The sequence below is a fragment of the Myiozetetes cayanensis genome, unplaced genomic scaffold (assembly GCF_022539395.1).
Source record: "Myiozetetes cayanensis isolate MyiCay16 unplaced genomic scaffold, myiCay2020 scf2-11, whole genome shotgun sequence".
NCBI lineage: Eukaryota > Metazoa > Chordata > Aves > Passeriformes > Tyrannidae > Myiozetetes > Myiozetetes cayanensis.
Window position 1 is genome coordinate 3,892,803 of NW_026087411.1, and position 19,678 is coordinate 3,912,480.

Here is a 19,678-nt window from a genome sequence, read left to right on the forward strand (position 1 = left end):
CCAACAAAGATGCTTGAACCGATTTGCCAAGGAAGGTAACGGTCTCTCCAGTTCAGTCATAATTCGACAATGTTTGTTGCTTGATTGCATGTGTTCAGTGAGGCAGCCCTGCACTTTCTACCCCGAGGCTGCAGGACCCGTGAGCGAGTGTTTCAGATGAGCCCTGGCATTCACCTCTTTCACACATCACACGTTCACCATCTGCGTTCTCATCTTCGGCCTCGCTGCCGCCCCTCGCCCAGGCTGCTGGGAGGTTTAGAAAGGCAGATGTTTTTCAGTCTCTGTGGGGTCTGGTTGCAGGGGCTTTGGAAGTTACAGTACCTTAGGCCAGTGTTGTCTGGGATTCAATATTGCATTAAGTGGTGACACATTGTGGGCAGGTGGGATCTATTATTGCATTATGGAGGCTGCTGCTTCCCTGAACAGGCTATGTTTTGTGTGTGAAGCGGGCCCACACCTGCTGGAGCTGGGACCTGGAAATGCGGAGGACGGAAGGCATGAGTCTGTGGTTTCCTGCCGTGAGGGGCATGTGCCTGCGGTGGGGCATGCGCACGGGGCTGCTCTCCGCCGAACGGCTGCGCTGTATGAAAGTGCCACCAACGTGAGGGTAGTGTTCTGTCTCCAGGGTTGAGGAGGAGAAAACGGAGGACGCCAGTCTTCTCAGGGGGCTGTACCTCGGGAGGGAGTGCTGAGAAGGCCTGTCCTCCTCCAACTGAAAAAGACCAAGAAGAGTGGAGGAAAAGGTGTCAGGCAAAGACTTGACTCGCCCCTGGTTTGTGATGCGCATGCTGCGGACATCTTCGCCGGTGGATGAAAAATGCTTTTGCTCTACACAGGGCCTGACTTACTGCTCTGTGTCTATCAACTCCCAGGGATGCTATGGGCACCATAGAAGCCTGCCATTACAGGGGGCCTGCCATGCTCTCCCCAGCCACACACGGACATGAGCGACACCAGCAGTGTCAGGCTCTGCTACGTCAGTCCCCTCCTCTGGCTCTTCGGGCCACATGCCTCACCCCTCTGTTCATCTTGGCATGTCACTAGGCTATTCATACACTTTGCATAGCTGCAACACTCAAACTCTGAACACGTTTGGAAACCATGTGTACGAGAAAAGGTGAAACACCTGGTGCTAAAATGATTATGTGTATTTAAAAGTGAGGGACTCTCAGGGGCTCTCTCAATGAGTCTCATTAAAACTCGCTCCAGGGATTTGCAAATGCAACTTTGAGGGCTGTTAGTACACTTTTCTCACACTTAACACTGCTGACCTCCTGATTTTATTAAGTACCTGCAGGGGGAGTGTTAATGCTTCCAGTTCTGGTAAGCAGAGCACAGACAGCAGCTGGAAAGGCAGGAAAAGTATAGTTCTCCTTTCAGTGAGAAATTTCAAACATAGAGCCATGGGAGGACATGAGAAGATGCACTCTTAGGTCCCTTTTCTGCTTCTGCGATCCCAGGATAGCCAGGAGAGGGAGGAAGTACACGCACAGAGGACAGAAAACTTGTGTCAGGTTGAGATTGCAGTCCCTATCTTCCTTTTACACACTGAGTGGAAGAGAGAGGCATTATGGGAACGAGTTCAGCTTCTTCACCTTGAGAATGCTAAGCCCTTCCTCTTCTCTCTACCTCTGTTATGAAACTAGCACTTTCACAGGGGTCAGCAACCTCAGTTTCCAAAACCTGACCATTTTTTCAGAATCCCATTTTTCCTTTCAAATCCATTCCCTTCCTTGTGCTGCATTTCTTTTTAGGAAGTCTCCACAGGTTTCAAAATCTAATTGGGAAATGTGAAAATGCAATATTGTATTTTCTTAAAGACAAAACTGCTCTCTGTACCTTACTGGAGATGCTGACCTTGCACTAGGAAAAGAGCTGAATGTCATCCAGCCTCATCTCTTTCCTGTCACCTTCCAGTATCTTTGCAGTGCTTTGAGACAGATATTTTCATAAGCACCTGAGAGCCACTCAGTTCATGGTGGGCATTAAATGTGAAAAGCAATTATTCCCAGTCCTAAATGTACTTCATGTCACTGCATAGATCAGTCTCAGATAATAATAACGGAACGTTGTCATACAGGGTACTTGAGATAGACAAAATATAGACAGCAGCATTAATTTCACATAAAGACAACTATCTCTTTTTGCATAGATGGCGTAGAAATTTAGCCCTGGGTGTACTGTTTGCAAGCTGCACAACTAAGCATCCTGGAATTTTTATTCTTAGTTTTTGCTCCATGTTTGGGTTCATCATACTGTATGATTTCCAGGGTAGACATCATGCCAACATGGTAAAGATTTCTCAGGTCAAAAGCTACCAGCTACCCAGATAGACTTCCTTTACAGCACAGGACCAAGGACCTTGCCCAGGCCATGAAGGAGCAGGTGCACTTGGGTTTTGTTGCCTCTGGGCTGAAGCTGAGGTTACAGACATGCCACTTTTTCTCATTGATGCTCTAATGCTGAAGCTACACAGTCAGTGCTGAAAGTGCTGCTCCCTTCTGTGCCCTTGCAGTAATCAGGCTGGATCACCTTTCAACAGGCCTATTCTGCTCTGTTTGGACAGGAGCAGGATGACACCTCACATGTGTAATCCCAGAAAAATGTGATGTTGATAGAGCTCAATATATTTTACAGATATAAAATGTAATTAGGAATTTCTGCTGAGCTTAAGGTTTTGATTGCTATTATCTGTAGATAGATAGATAGACAGACAGATAGATAGATAGATAGATTAGACAGATAGATAAAGGGTAGAGGTGAACATTACTTCTACTATCACCCTTTTGCTGATCCTTTATTCCTAACACACGGATGGACAGGGACCCTGAATCTAAAGAGTCTAAGAAGCCAACTCTACATTCATCCTTCTCCATCAGCTGACAAGCTCCTCTTCTCCTGAAGGGAAGCTGGAGGAGTTGAATGTCAAAGAATCACATCATCTGCAACAAGCACCAAACGCAGCTCAATAGGAATTAAAATAAGCAAGGAGCAATGAGTCTTCCTCTGTACCAGGACTTTCCATGAGATCTATGCTCCACTGCAGCCATCTTCTTGTTATCTGAAACTGGGAGGTATCTAAGACGTGAGAATATTTGGGTCAGAAATTCCCCCAGGCTATTCTGAGCCTCCTCTGTACTTGACTTTCGTCGCAGCAGCATCTCATCATATTGTGCTCCCTCTTACTCCCACAGAGTTTCACGAGGACAGCACCACCTCTCACACAGACAAAATGATGAAATATAGGCTAGATAAGTAGAGAGTGACTTGGACTGAAAACTAGCTGAGCTCCTGGTCTCAAAGTGTTTAGAGAAAAAAAAGTCCAGCTGGAGGCCAGTCACTAGTGGTGTAACCACGGGCTGATAAGGCAGCCATCACTGTTAAACAACTTCATTAATGACCTGGATGATGGGACAGAGTGTACCTTCAACAGGTACAGATTCACAGGTGATACAATACTGGGAGGAGGGGCTGACACATCTGAGGGTTGTGCTGACACTCAGAGGTGCCTGGATAGGCTGGTGAAATGGGCAAAATCACAAAGTTCAACAAAGGGAATTGCAAAGTCCTGCATGTGAGGAGGAACAGAATGTACTGAGAGCCACCTGTTTGGAAAGGAGTTTGACAGAGACGTACCTGGAGGTCCTGGTGGCCTCTAAGCTGGACACAAGCCAGCAAGGTGCCTTTGTGGCAGAAAGGCCCCAAAGCCTCCCAGGATGCATTAGGAATGATGCCAGCAGGCTGGGTGACATGGTCCTTCCCCTCTACTCACACCTGGAGTGCTGTATTCCAGTTCTGAGGTGCCCAGTGTAAGAGAAACATGGACATACTGGAGATAGTCCAGAGAAGAGTCACAAAGATGACAAAGGGACTGTGAGACCTTTCACCTGAGGAAAGGCTGTGAGACCTGGGAGTTTTTATTCTGGAGAAGAGAAGGCTCAGGGTGTTCTCATCAACATTTATAAATACCTGATGGGAAAAAGAAGATAGATCCACACTCTTCTTAATGGTGTCCAGTGAAAGAACAAGAAGAAATGGACATAAATTGAAATACAGGAAATTTCACTTAAACAGAAGAAAAAGTTTTTTATCGTAACAGTGACTGAACACTGGAACAGGTTGCCCAGAGATGTTGTGGAGTTTCCATCCTCAGAGATATTCTGACTGGACACTGCCCTGAGCAATCTGCTCTAGGTGATCCATCTTGGAGCACAGGGTGGGACTAGGTGATCTCTAGAGGTCCCTTCCAATCTCAGGCGTGTTGTGATTCTATGACAATCCAGAAGTCACTGACTTTCTGCCAGTAATGGCTCATATATTGGAGCCAGGTAATGGAGAAACAGAAAAAATATTAGAACAGGGATAACCCAGTTGCTCTCAGTTAGTTGACTCAGTATTGACACCAGTGGATGATCAACAGTTTTTGGGACACCAAAATAGAGGTCACAAATTGGTACAACAAAGCCTATGACTTCAATCACAGTAGTTCTGCATTTAGTGAAATTTTTACCTATCCTAAAAGCTCACTTCATGTTCAAAGATAAGGAAGATTTACTAACATGCACACACACATACACAAACAGAGCCTAATTTCAATCAAATCCAGGGAAACCCAAGCCTGAGCTACAGGAAATGTGTCATTGCTAACAAGGCCATCAGTATCTTCACTAGTTAAATCCTTGGTCAACTTCTTGTTAGTGTCCCTCCTTATTCGCTATACCTAAGGAGAACAGGCTTCTGATTTCCTTTAGGCACCAAGTCATTTTTCCTTTGAGAGTTTGTAGTTGGTTTTGTGACATCAAATGGAAAAAATATGAATAACACTTCAAAGCTGTGTGCATAGAGGCAACTGAAGGATCCAGACATCAAAGGAAGAAAACTAAATCCCAGTCAGCCAAAGAAGTCCAGTGTTGGTCTGTATGCACAAAGCTAGGCCAAGGAGTAAATAGAGGGTATTTCAGAGCATAGGAACAGAAAAATCCAGTCAGCTGGAGAACAAAGAGAACAAAGCCTGTCTAATATATTAGCAGTAATCACCCACAGGCCCACTGATTTACCTTTCTTGCCTGCTTGTTAAGTATCACTGTGCAGTGATAAGCAGCACATCATACCCAACTCCCCCAGTCATTTCACACAGGGGTGTACATGCTATGGCCAAGAAGGCATCTCTGGCCTTCTTTGTCACAATAAATATGTCACTGAAGCGTCCCTGATGTTTTTTACAGCTGATTCTTATCAGCTGGCTCTTACTATGTTCATTGCAGGATTTTTGCAGATCCTGCACTGACCAACCCAGTAAGTGTACACACAGAGAAAACTGAGACACAGACCCTTCCAACTCTGCCGATCTTGCCTCATGTAACCTCCAGATATCTGGGGCATTCAACACATTGGTTTTATACAGCAAACATCTCCACCTAGGAACCTTGCAACTGGATGCAGTCTCCAAGAGAAGCATGTTCTGCTTCTATTCCATGCTCAGCAGGACAGTCCCCCTGGTGTCTGCTGTCAGCATTTCTAACCTTCCTGTAGGTGCTGCAGCCTGATACACCTTAGCAAGCAACACCTTGCCTGGCAGGCAAGGATTTGCTTTGATTCCTTTTACGTAGATTCTTGTATCATTCACATTCTGCTGCCAAAACTAACAGTCCTTTTCTCCTTATACCTCTCAAGGATCTAAAGAGGAGAAGAAAATGGGAAACACCTGAACGAAAGGATGTTCTTTTAACATGCTTCAGTCCAGTGAACACTCCCTTGTAGAAAAAGCTCAAGAGGGAAAGGGAAATGGAGTTACCATCTTCCAGAGAGGAACAAGCAGACTGCACAAATGCCTGTCATAACAGGGTATAACTGTGTACATTACCCAAAACTCGCCTGCTCTTTGCTGTGCATATGGATCCCACGTGCATGAGAGATCCTCATTAACATACAAATACCAAAAGCTCTGAGGAGAACAATTTGATTGTCTCTTGCACTGAGTGCTCTGGGACAGCCTTCTTCTGAGAAAGGAAGATTAGATATGACAGAGGAACTCTGAGCCTAAGAGTGTATCATATTTTTCCAGGTAACCTAATAAATTACCTCCCACCAAAAACTGAACTTCTTTATAGCATTAGAAGGCCACAGGAAAAAAGCAAAACTGAAAGAAAAAAAACCCTCTTCAACTATCTGTAAAAAACACAGTAGGTAAAGAACATTTCTGTGACTAAATACATGGTGACAACAATGCCTCTCACTGAAGTAAGGCTGATAAGTGTGCTGGTTACTCTGAGCTTTATAGTAGGTATTTAAAATAAAGTTTAATTCCAGGGAGCTATTTTATGATTTGCATTGCTGCAGGCCTGTGCAGTGCTGATATGTAATTAGATTAGAAGGCATTTTCTTGCCATACACTGCTGTTGCCACTGAGAAACTATGTGGAGAAGATTTGCTAGCAACATTTCCATACAACTAACTAGTTATTAACAAAACACTGTGGGAAAGCATAAGAGAACTGACTAAAGACACCCACAATCACAACTGCGCTCTCCTCTTGTTCCTGTGCCGAAGTGGCTGAAAGATCTCAATAACAGTGTGTCCTTAGAAGGGGACTATGTCACTAGCTATAGGGAGCACTTCTAAGGTGTTCACAACATTTGCAAGCACTGTCAGAAGAGTTTCACAAGAGCAGTCATGCTTAGAATCAAAGACTTCTCCAGCACAGCTGAGATTTCCTAAGATGATGCTATGCTAGGCAACAAGGTACAGACCCAGGGACCTTACCTGTCTCTGAGGACCAGTAGGTTCAGATTCTCGTCTCCTTTGTCGGAGAGCTGGTGCTGAATGTAAGGGGGAGTGGGCTGGACTTCCTGTCTGCTGTTCATGTCTACTGTCAGATACTGTTTGAGAAGGTCCTTCATGTCTGTGGGAACTGTCCTCCTCAGTCACAGGTTGCATACCCCGACTTCGCCCATCATGCGTCTTCGGCCTGACTGCAGCATCTGCCCCCAAGCGCCTTCTCTCTTCACCATCCTCAATAGGCCTTAGTTCCTCAGGCTCCTCATCCGTGGTACCAGAGGTGCTTGGCTCAGCACCTGGGTGAAAGTCCTTCAGTTCTGTCTCCTTATCAATGATAACCCACTCCTTGCTATCAAAGTCCTCCTCTTCTGCAAGCGGCACTGAGCGGAAAGCGTTGCTGAGGGCTTCGTGTTCCACCGAAGCAGACACATCCATCCTACCACTTGCCTGCCGGTCAGCCTGGCCAGTATCGATGGACAGCATCTGGGCTGGCTGGGAGGAGCACACAAGCCGTGATGGAGAGCCAGGTATATCCATTCGAGATCTAAAGACAGAGCATGAAGCCATTAAAAATACATCAGGTTTGTGGTCAAAGACAGAAATAAGACAGATAAGAGAAAACCTGTGTAGTCCTTCTCGCTCATTTCTTGGTACGCTTCAGAAAGACAGCCTTAAGCAAAAATATTTCTTTAGAACCTACAATGGCATAAAGATGTTCCCATAAAGTGCTTCAGTATAACAACCAATTCAGCATCTCTTTTCCTCCTAGACAGAATCAAAGCCATTTTTCCCCACAAACATCTTTCCCCTTCGCTAAGTTTTACTGGCTTGTGAAAAAAAATCAAACCAAAACACCCCTAAATCTACTGTCTGACTAACTAGTGTCTCTTCTGGGGTCCTATAACCAGCTTCACTGTGCTCTCTGTGTGGTGGCCACTGAGGCCTCTAAGGTGGCCACACAAGTTCTTTGAAGACAGCAAGAATCTTTCATCCCATCACACACAGATAACCCCAAAATATTCTGAAGAAGCACAAAGTAAATATGGCAAGTATCCGTTTACAAAGGGTAGTATAATATTCGGTGGCTCACAGTCTAAATAGCACCAGCTTCTGCAGCCATGCAGAAATACCTTTCAGAAAGGCTTTGGAAGCTCCTTGTGTTTCAATAGTTCTGACAGCATCTCAGCTGGAGAAGTCAGTGGCACTTCTGTCTTTCTGCTCCACAGTGTTATGATCCACGTTTCTCATTTGACCTGCATCTGCCTCTTTCTTTGCTTTTCCACCTATCTCAGAGGCAAGCAGCTTGCTGCACAAAGCCAAAGTGTCTGCTGCCCAGATTTTTGGACATCTGCAGTGTGTTTTACAAACTGATTTCAACAAGGATCACCCAGGAGCCTTGCAGATTCTTGCAGAGCCTTGCAGACTGGGGAAAGCCTTCCAATTTTTGATGAAGGAAAGGGAAGTAGAGAAGTAGGTGAACCAAAGGTTGATGTAGATAGAAGTTGTGAGCAAAAACAAAGATCTCAGCAAAAGCCATGTGATGGATCTGAAAGAAGCAAGGCTGTACTTGTTGTAGTCTTAAAAATATATTGTTGTGGAGAAGGACCACTTAAGTATGCAAACTAAGAATGAAAAATGGCCTATACTGTGTATGTGAAGAACTGAATTTTAAAGAGCTGTTGCTGAAAAAATAAAACAAAACTCCGAATTTAGCCAGTGTCTTCATCCATTCCTCAGCAGAGGAGAGACAACTTGAGAAGAATAATTTACTCCAGAAAGCCAAAAGAATTTGCCAGTGCTGGGAATCAAATCTGTGTTGCGAAAGGATGAAAACAGAATAAAGAGACATCATGGGGCAGAATGGGATTGTATTTGCACCATGCTTGGTGCAGGTTACTTGGAAGATGAAAAAAGATACTGATTTTAAAACCAGAAGCTGAAGAAAGAAGACAAAAGAAAGGGATGCATTTAGCATGATGCTGAGTAGACAAGGAATAATGGAAGAAAGAAAGGAAGGAGTTAGAAGCATTCAGTGAATATACAGGACTAGTGTTGCTGACTGTTTATAATGCCCTGTTTCCCTTCCTATTTTAAAGAGTCTTTCTTCTGAGTAAGAAGAAAACAAACAGGTAGCAAGTTATTCAAACCTTAAATTATTAATAGCAACACAAACAGTCTTTTCTAAACTACAGAAAAGCACTAGATTACCGCAGCCACTCAGAATAAAACACTACCTAATACACTTCCTCTCTCTAGTTCTTTTACATCCTATTTCATGTCCAGCTACTGTCTCCTTGTGACTGTTCTTCTCGGCTGAAGTCTGTCAGATTTTCTCTGAGAAGAAGGCCTGTCTCTCCTCTACCTCATTTAGAGGGGCCATTTCACCACTACATCCTGCAACCACAGCTCATGCCCTGAATTTCAATTAGAAGCAGAAAACAGATGTGAAGGGCATTACCAGCACCAAGGGCTTATGTTTTGTAATGTGTTCTCTCCAGCACACAATAGTTTAAAAAGTTTCTTTTCATTATTTTTTATTATTCTTGCATTTTTTTATTTGTTGCTTTGCTGTGGATCTGAGAGAAGGTATTCCTAATACCCTGAAAATCAAGATGCAAAGTGTACTTTTCACATGCAAACAAGCACAATGCTGTATGCTGAAACGTGAATACTACTATTTCTAATGATGAAAAATAAGGAAAACCAATAAAATAATGAAGCCCACCAGATAAGGATCTGCTAGCCAGCTCCCAGAATACATGCACCCCTACGTGTAAGTATCCTAATTAGAAGATTCATCCTTCCCTCCCACCTCAGGCCTGCCAAAAGTTTTCTGACTGTTACTTTATCTCTGATCTGATGCTTTGCCTTTCCTTTGAAAAACATCCCTCCTTCCATCCGTGGAGTTCTTCCCATCCAGGGACAGGATGGGAATCACTCCCACTAACTCTCCTTATTAAGAGACATGAATTTACATCTCATCAGAAAGATTATAAGGCCCATGAATTCCTCCACCCAGAAATGAACTTCCAGCCCTTGCTGATCTAATGATTAGGTTGGCCTCAATGGTCAGTAATCAAGACGCTGCCAGAAACAGTAGGAGGTTACAGAGGGTGAACAAACCTTCTTTCATGTGGCTCCCCTTTGCCATCAGCAGTGGAGAGGCGTTCTGACTCCGGGCTGTTCACACGGCGGTATCTGAGGGAGCGTACTTGTGCGGTGGGGGACTCCGGAGGCACTCGGACAGGGGAACTGGGGTAGACACCGTTTCTCTGCTCCTCTTCCACCATGCACTGAGTCTGCAGTGGGTAAACACAAAGAACTTCAAAATCTGGCCAAGAACACTGACTTCCCGTCCGTCACTGTTGCTCAGTGCTTTCTTCCAGGACACAGTTTCAGCTGCCTTTCCACAATCTACACAAGCAATTTCTGACCGAATGCAAAGGTCCCTATGCCCTGGGAATTATCTAGTATTAAAATAAGGTACAGATTTTAAATCAATTCAAATATTTGAACATCTTTACAAGGTAGCCTTTGCATTTCAATTACCCTGAATAGTTGATCCAAAGGAATTGCCATTGGTTAACCTACTGCATACACAAACTCTAACTGCTTATCCAAGATGTCTAAGAGCCCTTGTTTGTCAATGTTCATCTATGCAGAGTCCACACATTATACTGTGTAGGGAGGAAGGGGTTGAAAATGGAAGATTTGGCTAGGAAATAGCACTATTTTTAGTTGTTTCTGCTCAAGATAACTCTGCAGCTAGGAAGGCAGAAAGGAACATGGGGGTACTCACTGAACAGCCAGCAGTGTGCCCAGGTGCCCAAGAAAGTCAATGGCATCCTGACCTATATTAGGAACAGTGTGGCAAACAGGACTAGTGAAGGGATTCTTCCCCTGTACTTGGCACTGGTGAGGCCAGACCTCTAGTGCTGTATCCAGTTCTGAACCCCTCAATTCAGGAAGGACATTGAAGTGCAGGAGCATGTCCAAAGAAGGGCATGGACAGGTGGCGTCCATGGTGAGGGTGGTGAAGGGTCTGGAGAACAAGTCCTATGAGAAGTAGCTAAGGGAGCTGGAGTTGTTTAGTCTGGAGAGGAGGAGGCTCAAGGGAGATCTCATCACTCTCTACAACTGTCTGAAAGGAGGTTGTAGCCAGGTGGGCGTCGGTCTCTTCCCCCAGGCAACCAGCAATAGGACAATAGGACACAGTCTTAAGCTGCACCAGGGGAGGCTTAGGTTGGATATTAGAAGAAGTTCTTCACAGAAGGAGTGACTGGGCAGTGGAATGGGCTGCCCAGGGAGGTAATGGAGTCACCATTCCTGGAAATGCTTAAGAAAAGCCTGGATGTGGTGCCCAGTCCCATGGTCTAGTTGACAAGGTGGTGTTAGGTCATAGGTTGGACTCAGTGATTTCTTATCCAACCTAGATGATTCTGTAATGCTAAGAATATTTTTTCAGTGTGAGAATTTTCACATATTGTGTTTCTTTGGGTTGTTTTCTGTCTGATGAAAGAAAAGGCCTTTAATACGCAAGGCAAAGCCCAGAATGGGCTGGTGCTTTTGACCCTGCTAAGTTTGGACTTAGCAGTGTATGTATGTCTCTGCAATGATGGAATAAATCTATCCTTCATACTTGAGCTGTGAGTTGTGGCCATCTTGGTTAATCTGCATCTATCAGGTCATAAAACTGCAACATACAAACTTTTACATCTGATGAACTTGATATGACTAAGCCATCTCCTGATTACCAGGGTAGTTTGGAGGTTTTTTTTTGTGTTTTGTTTCTTTGTTTGTTTGTTTAAATCATGGTACTCTAAACAAAGTCCTCCAGGACATACATTCAACCACAACATCTATAAGAGCTTTCCACAGACCCAAGGTCATGCACAGACCTGAACATGCTCATGGACATGTACATATTTCCTCATATCGGTATATATTTCTTTTTCATATGGCCTTAGTGAATTTGATTTTTTTTTCTTTAATTTAGCAGCAGAAAAGGGAGCTTCTCTGCTGCATGCCCTACATTCACTTATTAATGCTAGAGACTCTGAATATAAGCAGCTTCTCAGTTAAATGCTGCTGATTAAGATACTTGCCTTTGTGCATGCAATTCAGTGTCCATAAATTAACAGACCTAAACCACTCAGGCTGGGTTTGGAATGCATAACTAAAGAGCCTTTGCAGCTAGGAATAGTGGAGGAGAACTTTCAGGCATAAGAGGAAAAGCAGAACAGATGATAATGATTTAATCTGTAATTCATTCATGGGCAGGAGAAGGTTAGTGACAAAGGAAGGTCAAATGCATTTGTGAAACGAGAAAAGTGCTGATGTAACTGTCGGGTAGAAGGCAACTTGGTAAGATCCAAGAGCAGAGAACTGGGGGATGGTGTGGAGAACACTGACAGTAAGCCCTGTCCTTAGCACAGAAATGGGAGAAGTGGGACAGAAGGAGATCAGAATTGTGTGAACAAAGAAATAAGGATGACCTTAGAGAATTATTAGGAAGAAAAAACGTGGCAAGATCCACTCATCACCTAAATGCAAAGAGCAAGACAAGGAGAGCCAATTACTTTTAGTGCTACAAGACTGAAAGATGAAGGATGGGGACACTGTGAATAGCAGAAGGGTGTTTAATACACCAGCTGCCCTTGTGGTTCTGAAAGACACAAGGCATGCCTCAGATTACAAGCAGAGGTGAAGCTGTGCCCTTAGGTATCAAATCTGCAGCATCCTTTTTTGCTTCATATGGTGACTGTTACTTAAATAAAATATTATTCTCTCTCAGAGAACACTCAGAGTAAAGATAATAGGTCTGGCAAAGCAAAAGGACAGGCAAAAGTCACATTAAAGATAACAACCCCCACGGGGAGAAAGGACTTCAGCTCTGGAGAGCATGATGCCCTGAGGTCTACCGCATAGACTGCAGCGTAGTACAGACTTGTCAGAACTGAAGTGCTCATTGCCACGCTGACTAAGTCTGGAAGCTCCTTTGCCAGTAACCTGACAACAAATAGCATATTCCCTGGTGGGAGAGTCACCTGGTTACGCTGTGGATCTTACAGAAACCTCTCCTGCCTCTAGCTGCTGTTATGACAAGGCTTGTGAATGACAGCACCGGGTACCTAAGACATGACATAGAACTAGCACACAGAAAGGACATTTAGGACTCCTCCGTGCATATCTCAGTCTGACTGAAAGCATCAAGGCACCTGGTGGTTAAAAGGAACAGAAAAGCACACAGAAGTTACCATGATTTTTCTGTATGTTGTGTGAACAGAACTGTTCCTCTCTACCAGGTTTTTCTTATTTCATGTGCCTTCAAATAAAAACTTCTGGGAAGGCACACACCGTTACCAGTGAGAGATGAAGAAGTGATTTGAAGTTGGTTCATAATTCCCAGTGTTGGGAGATGCTGCTGCTACTATTCCATACGTAAAACACGTTGATCTGAATTATTTGCACTGGAGAATTTTAAGCAAGTTAGATAAGATTATTTCTTGTCCATGCACGTTTTTTCTAATAAGACTAAGGATAGTGAAGATATCTACATGGCTAAAATAAGGAATATTTTTACTAGCAGAGACTGAAGTGAATTCTGGTCAGACCCAGAAGACTGATAAATTTAACATGCTAGTCCACAAATGTCCACTAAAGACAGGTTTGTGACATGAATCCAATATGCCCTGACAACATTTTAAGACTGATGAACATTTCTCTGCTAACAGATTATACATGTATCTGATGTCCTGCCACAAATACTAACTTATTCACAATATGTAACCTGATCTAATAAATAAACTAACAGGTAGATTCTTATACTTAACATTTACTATAGTATCATCATTCAGCGGGGATGCCTCCAAGAAATTAAGTAAGGTTTACATGAAAGGACTGAGAAACATCTTAGAGATTATGAGGAAAATCAACTGAAGTATACACTTCATGCAAGCTAAAAAGCGTAATATGATTTTAGAATGCAGAAATATGAGAATATTAAGTGATGGTTTCTCTCACTCTTCACAGGGGTGAAACCATCATTAGATGCTCCTTATAGATTGTCCTACCCTTAGAAAGGAAAGTTAAAAAAAAGAAAGACATAAATTAGTGATGATTCAAGATACAGAAAAATACAGTTTACGAAGACATCTCTGATTAAATGTATTTACACAAGAGGTTGGGAAACAATAAAATTTTGGCTTATAATTTCCAAGTTTGAGGCATTTCAGATATTGTATCAGCTATGCAAGGACTAGAATTTCCTTGCTTGAAGTATCAAAATCCTAGATAATGATGTGATTGTAAGAAAGATTCACTTTAGCATTAGTGGCCCCCAAAATGTCACATGCATAAAGATCCAAATTAATCCCAATGGCTTTTACTCTGTGAAAAAATTGTCTGTAATTTTCTCTTTCCACAAGGAAACTCCTCGATGTTTTTTGGTCTGCACTGTAACATAGCATGTTATATCAGTGGCTCTGACCATTGCCCTAAATCCAACAGCCACAGGAGATCAGGGAATGTTCTTTACTTTGCTGATGCTGATCCTGAGTTTGTTGCGATTCACATCTGTCTCTTCCCAAACTTCACCCTCATTGAAAGCGGTGTTTGGAGCCTGACCAAGACCTTCCACTGGCCGGCCTGACAGGATGGGAGGAGCATTCTCTTGATCACTCAGATGTTCACCCTGTAGGACATCCTCAGTGTTCTCACGAAGCAAGTCCCCAGGTACTGGAGTGACATTAACCACCCTATGGAAGAGACAAGATAACACAAATTATCGGTATATAAAGAAGGAGGCCTATCACACTGCCCCACAGGAATTCCACAGCTTTTAATGATCAGGTTGAAAAACAGGCAGTCCAGCTTTATCCCAGATATGACAGCCTGAATCAGGACATCTAACGTAAAGTCACAAAGATAGTGGGTTGTATCAGTGGCAAGCATCTTGGGACCCTTGATACACAGGCTGAAAGCTTCTTCAAAGTGCCCATCACACAGTATTGGGCTTAGAAGAAACTTCCCCCTTTGCACAAGCAAATGAGGCTTAATAGGCCTCATAGCTTTTATCTTCTGTAATACTACTAGGGATTATTGTTATTCCCCAATGTCAGCCCCCTCAAAAGCACCAAGACAGACCAGTGAACCAAGCCTTATCATTTTTAGTTTGCAATCTCTGTACCTTTGCACCAGCAGATGAAACACGCTGTAAATGCTGAGGAGCTGCATCAGAGGTGTGAGCAGTGCATGCACTCAGCCGTACTCAGCTCACTGTCAATCACAAACACACCCCACAGCAAGGCACCAGTGGCCTCAAAGCAGGTGCTCTCCCAGAAGCTCCAGGCATGTACACCATATAATATGCACAATATACAAGCTCCATTTATCCTGCTCAGAGATCTCCAGACATCCCTTAATGTGACTCCAACCCACACACTCATCCCCAGTAGAAAATGCGTTTTCAAGACAACGAGGATCCGAAACTGGGTTCCCACCACCTCAGACGTATGTTAATATATATATATAAGTCAAATCAAGTGGTGGCTGTCATGAGGCCCCAGCTTCCCAGGATCGTAACATCTTGAAATCTTTCAAAACAAACTTATCACTGAGCTTGTTCACTGTAGTCTGAGTGACACAACTGCAACACTCACCCAAACATGGCTGCTGTTTGCCTGGTATTTTGCTGTGGTGGAGTTGAGGTGCTAGTGGACAACAAAACATCTGTACCAGCCTTCTCCCAGTCAAAGGCTTCATTTTCAGTGATGCCTCTTTCTTTCATGCTGTTCTCAAAAACGGACATGATTAGCTGGAATAGATTTACAAGAACAATTTATGTTAAGTAGCTGAGGGTGGCTCTCATCAAAAATCTGAAGTATGCACACAAAGACCAAGTGCAGTTTATAATCTTCAATTTGCCTAAAAAGGATACTAAGAAATGAAAGCTAATGTTATAAAATAGCAGTGATTGTTTCTTAGACTGGTTTTGGCTCAGTAAGTGAAATTTCTTCAAAACTATAAAAGAAACGCAACATTTTGGCACTGATTTGATGAAATCTTGCAGTTGCCTTGTTACTCCAAATCTAAATCCGTAACTTCAGCTCAACCTTCCTGTAGATGAGACGTGCAGAATAGTACATTCGACACGTAGTTCAAGGACTGCCAGAAGAAATAAACACAACAGGAAAATGCAGTCCTAGGATGCAGATTCGGTGCAGTGCCTGGCTCAAATGCTTGGTCAGGAGCCCTATGTTATGCTTATGCACAAAGTGGCCTGACACATTTGGCTGCGTAAGAAAATAAAACTGTAAAAGAGATGACACAATCTTCTTTATAAGGTGGCAGGTATATATGCTCATGCTGATTTTCTTTATGCTTGTTGCTGTCTAAGAACTGATATTCTTTAAGAGAGAATGAAACTACTATCAATAGTGTTCCATGCACCAGTGCATTACCCAGAGAAATCTGATGTTCTGCTGTCAAAGGAAAAGTGGATGCTATAGGCCAACAGAGCTGTATGTGAGGTCCTATATTTCTAATAAAATTATTCAGCTAAATAATGCAGAACTGACTTAGGATTCAGCCTAAAGTCTATAGGGAGAGAGAGTGTGGTGGCAAATACATTTGGTTTATGATATAGAATGAGCACTAAGTTATGAATACAAAGTACCACGAACAAACATCCTTATTTGTATTTATATTCCAGTTCTGTTTATCAGCATGATCAGAAGGACAAGACAGCCTGCCACTTCCTACTACCTTCCACCAAACTGCAGTAAAATGTCTATTTGCAGTTTTCAGATGAGCCATCTTTTTCCTCCTTTTTGTGACCTAGAACCCTAGAACCAGGTGCTCCACTCCTGTAGTGACACAACATTTGATCAAAAGAATTTCCACAGCAGACTGTTGGTCAGACCAAGGCACATGTACCGCCTCTCCAGTGTGAACATGACATGGTAGTGGTACCAGCGTCTTTGTCTTGAAAGGGATTTTACTGGTGAGACAGATAAATATGATAGGATTGTGTTTCTGCTTGTTAGCCTCCTGTCACAACAATTTCCCCTCTCACTCAGATGGAAATGGGCATTAATTTGCCTAATTACTTATTGAATGCATAAGCTTTCAGACTATACCTACCTTCTGGCAAAGAACACATCAATTATGTGAACCACCTTCCTTACTCATTCCAACCCGCGTCCTGATGATTTCATTTGACAGTTTCTTATTTTCATATCAGAAGAAGTAGAATACAATAATTTTCCATTCACTTCTTGCCATTCTGCCTTTGATTTTAAAAATGTTATGTACATGTCAGTATTTTTTTTTTTCAAAGTGTACTGTCCTATCTTATCAGTCCTTCCATATCTGAAGCTATCTTGAGCCTCCTTGTTCCTCGTTCCTACAACTTCTCTGATTTGAAGATATCCTTTTTGATATGCAGGAATGGAACTGCAGAGAGTATTTAAGAGTATGCTTCACACAAATCTACATAGTAACACAAGGATATTTTCTGTTTACCCTCTAATGCTACTCTAATTATTCTTAGGATTTTTTCCGACTGCTAGTTTGGCAATGCTTTGACTGCTACTTTCAAATGTCTTTTCAAAATTAATATCCCCAAATCCTCAAAGATGCCTTGCAAGAACTCCACACATCTGTAGACAGATGCCCTTATAAAAGCCCTACTGTTCACTAGGCTTCTGTTCATTAGATCATCCTCACTAGATCATCAGATCATATGTCCACTAATCCCAGTCTTATCACAGCTTCTGATTCTCTGTGATGGACACATCAGTGTCAGGGACTGGGATCTTCTGAAGCTATTTAAAAATTGGTACTGCTTCTGCCACCTTCCATTCCTTTGATACTGAAGCAGTCTGAAGTAAGAAACCACATGCTAAAATTAGAAGTTCAGCTGTCTTATTTTTAGCGTTCCTCCATGCCATCAAGGACCCACTCATTTAAAACAACTTTTGGTACTTTCTTCTATAACTTATTCTGTAACGCTTGCATTTGACTTCGCAGGCCATTAGGGATTTTACAGCCTTCTACTGTATTCTCTGTAGGGTCTTTTTTCCCAGGCTGAAGGATACTAGTGTCTAATCTGCCATTATTCTCAACTTACTCCATGGACTTACTGAGTCCTCTCAGCTTTCTTTGAAACCTTTATACTTCTGATGAAAGGTCAAAACTTTACAACTGCACATAACAGTCCCAGTCCTCAGGATTCTGTGGCTGAGAGTGAGAAAGAAGCTAGGCATCAGTTCACAGTCATGACCAAGATGTAAGGGGCATCAAATCAGACTTGCAGGTGGCAAGTGTAGAACAGAGAGAAGAAAGCAGTTTTTCTCATAGCAAGAACTTAAGCTGTGGTGCCTCCCTGTCACATGGTGGATGCTTAAAGGTTTACATGAATACAGACAGAGAGTGGATAAGTTAGAATCATAGAATGGTCTGGGTTGGGAGGGACCTTTAAAGGTCATCTAGTCCAAGCCCCCTACCACAGACTGGGACATCTTCAACTAGACCAGGCTGCTCAGAGCCCCATCCAGCCTGTCTTCAAATGTTTCCAGAGATGGGTCATCTACAACCTCTACCTGTCCCAGTGTTTCATTATCCTCATAGTGAAGAATTTCTTCTTCAGATCTAGTTTATATCTACCCCTTTTCAGTTTAAAACCATTATCCCTTGTCTTATTGAAACAGGTCCTGCTAAAACATCTGTCCCCATCTTTCTTACAGGCCCCCTTTAGGGTATTTGACTGAAGCTGTGAATTGCCTCCTTGTGAAAGATTAAAAAGTCTTTCACAGTAATACATCTAGATAAATCAACATAGAGACATCTCTGGAACTGAGCTCTTTGGAGAATTTGCTGTCTGGAATAGGTCTCCAAGTCAAGCCAGAAGAATCACTTTAGGTGGCAAGCTGCAGATGTCAGACTTTTGTGGAGAGTTCCCTTTTGGAAGCTTCTTGCCCAAGTTGCAACTGCAGGAAACTGAAGGCAAAGAGGCAATTCACAGCTTCAGTCAAATCCCCTACTGTGAAAGAGCTGTTTGTGATTTGTACTGCCCTAAAACTGTCCGGAAACATCTCCCTCCATTTCCATCTCAAGGATGGTTTTTCAGTACCATTACAACACAATTATTTTAAACTGGAATAGAGTATAGGAGGATGTACGTTCAAAAGGAGATGCTGAAACCTCTAATCCAACCACCTGCTCAAACCAGAGCTACTGAAAATGCAGATCAGATTCCTCATGCAGTCAATCTTTGGAAATCCCCAAGAATGAAAATTCCACAGCTTCTATAAGTACCTGTTTCATATTTAAGAACCCACATTCTGATTTTTTCCCTCCTAAACTTAGTCACAACTTCCCTTGCTGCCTCTATTCTCCCCACAACTGTCCTTGAGGCAGCAAAAGACAGCAATCAGATCCCCTCTTTGACTTTTCTTTTCCAGGTCAAACAAATCCATCTCCCTCTGCATCTTCTCAGTCCACCTCCATCCCTCTACAGCTCTTCATCCTAGTGGCAAATGTTATTTTTCCGCTGCACTATCTGGAAAGTATTTTCCTTTTTTTCTTTTTAATTTCTTAAAAATGCGTGTTGCTATGCTACAATACGTACATGGCTAAAACATAAAGGCACTGCTGGAGAGAGTTTGCTGGAACACCCTCCTACCACTTTCTCACTCATTTGATGCACTATCAACAGGAGCAGGCACATATTTGCTAATAAAATGTTGTTTCCATCACTCTATCTTAATGTACAGAGAAAACCACAGTGATAAAAAAAAGTGACACAGAATCAAGTTGCTCCAGTTATTTTGTGTTAGTTGAGTACCAAAACTGATCATATACATGCTGATAACAAACACTGAATGGGAGGAAAATCCAT

At 42.8% G+C, this 19,678-nt stretch overlaps 1 protein-coding gene across 1 annotated transcript in view; it reads right to left on the reverse strand.

Annotated features, from left to right (window-relative positions):
• The window catches only part of TTBK1 (tau tubulin kinase 1), a 104,467-nt gene that overhangs the window by 29,096 nt on the left and 55,693 nt on the right, over positions 1–19,678 (reverse strand). The window contains exons 10-13 of the mRNA XM_050315218.1: positions 15,438–15,592; positions 14,315–14,534; positions 9,901–10,076; positions 6,763–7,321 (exon numbers count right to left, since the gene is read on the reverse strand). Coding sequence (XP_050171175.1) covers positions 6,763–7,321; positions 9,901–10,076; positions 14,315–14,534; positions 15,438–15,592 — 1,110 coding nt within the window. The remainder of the gene's footprint in view (positions 1–6,762; positions 7,322–9,900; positions 10,077–14,314; positions 14,535–15,437; positions 15,593–19,678) is intronic.